This window comes from Manis pentadactyla, chromosome 12 (genome assembly GCF_030020395.1).
Source record: "Manis pentadactyla isolate mManPen7 chromosome 12, mManPen7.hap1, whole genome shotgun sequence".
NCBI lineage: Eukaryota > Metazoa > Chordata > Mammalia > Pholidota > Manidae > Manis > Manis pentadactyla.
Genome location: NC_080030.1, coordinates 37,722,465 through 37,728,464, shown reverse-complemented (window position 1 = coordinate 37,728,464; position 6,000 = coordinate 37,722,465). Strand labels below are relative to the sequence as shown.

At 52.5% G+C, this 6,000-nt stretch overlaps 1 protein-coding gene across 2 annotated transcripts in view; it reads left to right on the top strand.

Moving 5' to 3' along the window:
- The first annotated feature begins 1,935 nt into the window (after positions 1–1,935).
- Positions 1,936–6,000, top strand: part of ZDHHC14 (zinc finger DHHC-type palmitoyltransferase 14) — a 258,748-nt gene continuing 254,683 nt past the window's right edge. For both annotated transcript variants that reach the window (XM_036886708.2, XM_036886707.2), the window contains exon 1: positions 1,936–2,781. In XM_036886708.2, coding sequence (XP_036742603.1) covers positions 2,537–2,781 — 245 coding nt within the window. In that variant the 5' untranslated portion in view covers positions 1,936–2,536. The remainder of the gene's footprint in view (positions 2,782–6,000) is intronic.

Here is a 6,000-nt window from a genome sequence, read left to right as displayed (position 1 = left end):
AAAATCATCAAGTCAAGGGATCTAGTATACTAATTGGACACTTGCAATAAATTTAAAAACATTCCATTGATCCCATGAGCTAAAGGTTAAGAGCATATGAGAGCTTTCACTTGAAATGTGAGGCTTGCCAGTTTTCTCTTTAAAAATAATGCAGCTATAAAGTACTTAATTGTTCCTATAATGTGCCCCTCTGTATTTGATAGCTAAAAGCATTCAAACTCAATTCTAACTGTGTATTTAAGATCCTACTCATTTCCCTAACCTGCTTTGGAATGGACCCTTGTAAATTCCATTTTTGATAGATAACTCCTTATAATTTCATGTCATATTGTAACTGCCATCCCCACTTTTTCCTTACTATATACAGGAAATTCTTCTCTACTGGCCCCAGTTCTTTTTCTCTCTTGGATAGACCAGCCCCCATCACATTGAAATTGCTCTCTGAGGCAGCGCTTTGTAAGGAAGTTCTCAGGGGTCTGGGTTCAGTCCGTTTCTACCATCGTAGCACTTTGTGACCTCTGACAAGTAGTTAAGCGATCTCTAAGCTGGATACAATCGTGCCTCGCAGGGTTAGTAACCTCGTAGTGAGGATTAGATAAAAGAACGTGTGTAACGTGTAGCGTGCCCAGTGCAGGGAAGGGACAATCACTCCCCTCCATTCCCTTTGTTAGTTCCCATCTCCAACCACAGAGCCCCAGAACGCCTAGCACCGCGCCTCGCCCGCCTCGTCGCGAGGGATGCAGGGATTTGCAGTTTTTTGGTCCCCGAGTCGGGTTTCCGCTTGGAGCGGAAAGGCGAGAGGAAAAACTACACATCCCAGTGGGCAGTGAAAGGAAAGTGGGGCTCGGAAAACCGAGCGTCTCCACCAGCTGCCTTCGCTTTCCGCAGCCCACCAGCTGAGCCCACCGCGGGAGGGCGCGGCGCACACATGGCTCCACAGGGCTGTCGGGCGGGGCCGGGGCTGGCGGTCCTTGTGCTGCCGTTGGAGCTCGCAGGGGAGAGGAGAGAAATAAAGCGAGCAAATAGCGCTCGTCGCGAAGTGGGAAAGAAAGGGTCGGTCGGGGAGGCAGCAAGCCAAGCAGAGCCCGGCCGCCACAGGCATGTCCTCCGGGAGTAAGGAAGGGGACCCAGGCCTTTCCACTCTCCCCTCCTCCCCCCGCGGGGAGCCTGGAACCCGGCCGGGCCCGGAGATCTCCGCCTGCAGCTCCCGTCCCGGTGTCCGGCCCGCCTCGCGCCGTCCCTCCCCATCCTGGCGCCGCGGGAACAGTAGAGTCCCCGCAACTAAGCCGAGCCGGGGCCGGTCGCCTCTCCGCGCCGCTTCCTCAGGTCCCCGGGAGTCGCAAGAGTGGGCTTGCGTGTTGCTGCGTGAATGTGTGTGTGCCGAGGCGGCGGCCGCTGCCGGGGCTAAACCCAGAGAAGCCGGGAGGAGGGCAGGACGCCCGGGAGCGCTTGCCGACGGTCCTCGGGCGCTGCCAGATGAGCCCAGCGCCTCTGCGGGGGGCCTGGGGTCGGGCCCCGCGGGGCTGGGCCGGGCTTCGCCCGCGAGGGGGAGGAGCCGGGGGAGGAGCCAGCGGGCTGGCGAGGCGCGGGCCACCGCCCACCGGGCCGGGAGGAGGCGGGCCGCTCCGAGCGCGGCGCGCGCGCCGGGGCTGGGGCTTGCAAACAAGTGTCTGTGGCGCTCGCCCCGCGGCCCTGAGACGCGCTCCGCCGCCCACTGGCGGCCCTCCTTGGGGCGGGCCTGGCTCCTATGGGGCGGGAGGGGCGAGGAAGCCCCTGGCCGCGCAGCCCGCGAGCCGCCGCCGCGTCCCTCGGCCCGGGTGGCCCGGCAGCCGCGCGCGGGGGCCGCGGACTGGGCTCGGCTGCCAGGCGCGCTGGCGGGGTCGCCGTGCGAGCAGCGCCCGGGCTGTCGCCGAGCCCGCTCCTGACAGAATAACGTGCTTGGTTTCCCCACCCCTGGGAGGGGTTGCCGGTGTCGCGAGGTGCCTCCCAGTTTCCACCGCTCTCTCCTGGGGAGGATCCGCTGCCGGGAGGAAGGATTAGAATAAACCTGGCCGAGGCGCTCAAGTGGCTCCCGAGGAAGCCGGCACCGGGGCCGCTGCCTCGCGTCCCCTCGGGGCGCAGCGCTCGCGGGTCGGCGGGCCGGAGCCGAGGCGCGGCCGGCGGGTCGGGGGCGGCGGGACCGAGCGAGCCGCCGGGCGAGGGAGCGGGCGCGTGGCGAGCCCGGAGCGGGCCGTGCGGCCCCCTGCGCCCCGAGGGGCCCCGGCGCCCCGGCGCGCGGACTGGAAGCGACCGAGGACAGTCGCCGCGGGCGAGCCCCGTCCCTCCAGGAAGGGGATCCGGCTATGACAGCTGGGCTCCCCCGAGGGTTAACCTGGGTGTCCTCGCCGAAGTTGTCGCCGAGCCGGGAGCCCGCGTAGGGGCCGCAGCGCCGCGGCTCGGGGGGCTGCCGGGCGGCCGGCGGCGGTCGTGGCTCGGCGGGGCCCGCGCGGCCGGGGGGCTCCTGGGGGCGTGCGCCCCCCGCCGGCTGCCCTCGTGGATGCCTCCCGGCGGCGGCGGGCCCATGAAAGACTGCGAGTACAGTCAGATCAGCACCCACAGCTCCTCCCCCATGGAGTCGCCCCACAAGAAGAAGAAAATCGCGGCCCGGAGGAAATGGGAGGTTTTCCCGGGAAGAAACAAGTTCTTCTGCAACGGGAGGATCATGATGGCCCGGCAGACGGGCGTCTTCTACCTGACGCTCGTCCTCATCCTGGTCACTAGCGGACTCTTCTTCGCCTTCGAGTAAGTGGCGGCGAAAGCTTCGCGACGCCTGGGTCCCCTCGCCCTCCAGACCCCTGCCCCTCCTCTCTCTACTTTAGTTTTCTAGAAGCCTTATCTGCTGTACATTGTTATATAATGCAAACCCGCGCGCTCTCTTTTTATTTTAAAGGTCCATTTGCTTTTCGGTCCCCGGGGTTAATGCAGTCCTGGGCCGGGCTCTGGGAGTAGAGAGGGGCGAGGGGACACCTGTCAGGTGTGGAGGCCTCGTTGCTCCCAGGGTAAGGTGGCACCTCACAGGTGACCGGTTCCTGGCGCTCTCCCTACTGAGTTTGCAGACTAGTAAACCAGCCCAGATGTGGCTTTCTGTGGGAAGCGGGGGTGAGGCAGATTGTTCCGGCGGCGATAAGTAGAACCGACTTCCTTTCTTGCTTACAAGCTGTAGAGCATCTTGTTAATAAGCCCACTTCACTAAATCTTCTGTATACCATCGCCGAATAAGGAAGAATCTTGGTTATTTTAGGCCACCCCTTGTAGCCTGGGAGGATAATTTCATTTTTCATTCTCCTTAGATGTTCACTCTTGATCAACAATTTCTGATTTCCCACGAGGTTTTTAAACTCTTCACTTTGAAAAATGTTTCAATAAAATATGTTCCAAACAGACACATTCCCCTCCCCTCCCAATATCCGGGAACAGGTGGAAGGAGAGTTTAGGCCTGTTCAGGAAGAGCATGACGCTGCCCAGTAACTTCAGATTCCAGAAACAATACTTTGGAACTTTTGGGCTTTTATTTGGATAAAGTGTATGCAAGTCTTCGTCGTTTTCAGGAAAATCAGATTGGACAGAGGCAACTACCCTCCGGCCAACTAATGAAAGATCTTCTTATTTATTAATAGATTAGATAAAGTAGTTTAACTACATGCCAGAATCAATTTCAATTGCTCCTATTGGGTTCAACATTTGCAATGCAGTTTCCTATGTAATTCCTGGTATCTTAATGCTCAATAAAAGTTGTAGCTACTTTAAGTTCCCTACTCCCCAGTCCCCAATTTTTTAAAAAACCATTATATTTATTGAGGGCTCTTTGCATTTCCTATGCCCTAGTTATTATGGCATATGATACTCTTCCAGTCTCCATCTTCTTCTTTTGGATAGGCTTAATTAGAATCTTCTGTGTTTATTTACTTTTGACTCTGATAAATATTAATAGGCTATGATTTTGTGCCTGGCTTTTGATATTCCAAATGCTGTCTCAATCAGAAATGGATGACCACGTGACAGTGTTAACACTTCGCTTAAAGCTCTCCCACTCTGAGGGGAAGCATTTTGTATCTGAACATTGGGCTATGATGAACAATTTTAACAGGATTGAGTTAGAACAGGTGAGGAGAGAGATCTTGGAGGTAAGCTACTCACCTCCCCAGTCCACTTCTGACTATGTAAATTTTCTCTCCCTGAACCTTAACTTTTGTGCATGTTTGAGACTAGTTGGTGGAGTCTGTTGGGGCACCTGAGGATGGGATGGGAAGGATGCCTGGGCTTTTGGGGTGGCAGTAGAAGTGCTCTGTTCCTCCTGCTGTTGCTCCCCTTGTCCCGTTCCAGAGCCAGTCCCTGTCCTTGCAGACCTGGGAATCTGGGTAGTTTGCATCCTGAGTCATAATACAGGTGCTGGCATGATGCTGCTGGGGAGTTGAACAGAAATGCTGTCCTTCTAATGGTGGCTTTCCTTATAGGTGGTCCTTTAGATAGTATTCACTATGTTCCTAATGTTAAAAGAAGTTTTGAACAGTTCAATATTGGCATTTTTGCTCTTTTTAGCAATTTTAAGAGAAAATAGATTAATTTTGAGATTTTGTGACAGAGCTTTAGCCCCAAGTGTGTTTCATGTAGGATGATGAATATTTCGTTTTCTATATACACCCAAATTCCCACTGTATGGGCAGGGATCCCCTGCAGTTATTGCTTACCATCTTTTGTTTTCTTCATTCAAGCTTCTGAGACCACCATAAATTTGCTTTCATTTCTTGATCTCTGTGTGTGCTTCTTCCTAGAGTTCCCCAAAATCCTCACTAGAAGGTCGTTAGGGAACTTTCTCTGCATCAGTGTTGTGTTAGCTGATGGCTGTAGGAATAAACGTGCATTGGGATTTTATTAGCTACCGCTGGTAGCTTCATATTTAGATTAGGGTGTGTGTGTGTGTGTGTGTGTGTGTGGTCCTGGTCTCCATGAGTGTTGCTTCAATTAGGCAATTTGAAATTTCAAGAAAATAGGCCTATCCTAGCATAATGTCTCACCATGATCACAGGGCTGTTCAAACTATAGAATATTATAGTTTGGCTAAAAATATTTGTCACTGTGTTGCTTTTAAGTTTTTTATCACTGTTAATGACAGAGAAAAATTAAATGACTTTGGCCAAATTAATTTGATAGACCCAGAGAACCAATTAGTTACATGCATGGGAAATGAAATACCACCAGGCTAAAAAAAAAGAAGATAAGTGAACTTGGCAGTTTTGCCTGTCCCCTGCCTGCCTGCCTTCTGCCCTTCCTTTAGTTATTTACTGGGTACATACTACGGGATTGCCTATTTTGATTAATTCATGTCTAGGTAATTTTAATATTAGTCAAATTCATTTTCAAACATTAGAGTCCATGTTTCCCCATACAGTTACACAAAGGCAAATGCACAATTTAAAAAGACACATAACTTCTAAAGTTAGTTTTAGACCTTTTCCTTCAGCTTTTCCCACCTCATCTCTCATTCCTGATCTTGAACAAATGACAAGGAAGTTTGTACAAAAGAAATGGACTTACGGGATCGCAGCAACAGGTGTTGATACTGTCTTCAACCCTGGGGGAAAGGCAGGATAGCAGTTACTATTCCCACAATGAAGATGAAGTGACTGAGGCTTTGAAGAGGTTAAATGATCATCTAAGGTCATGCCCTGACTAGTGGCGGTGCTTCTGATTGCAAAGCCAGTGCCCTTTGCAACCACTGTGCTGCTCTTCCTTCCAAGTATGGATTAGTGGCTAAAGGCATGGATTTGGAAGGACAGATCCCAAGGTTCTTACCAGAAGTATGACCCTGGGCAAATTGTTTGACTTTTCTAAGCCTCAGTTTCCCAATCCGTTAAGTGGGATTAATAATATCTACCTTTAAATGTTGTGAAGATTAAATTAAAAAGTATACTTAGTTCAACATCTGATACATAGTAAGTGCTCAATAAACATTACATTATT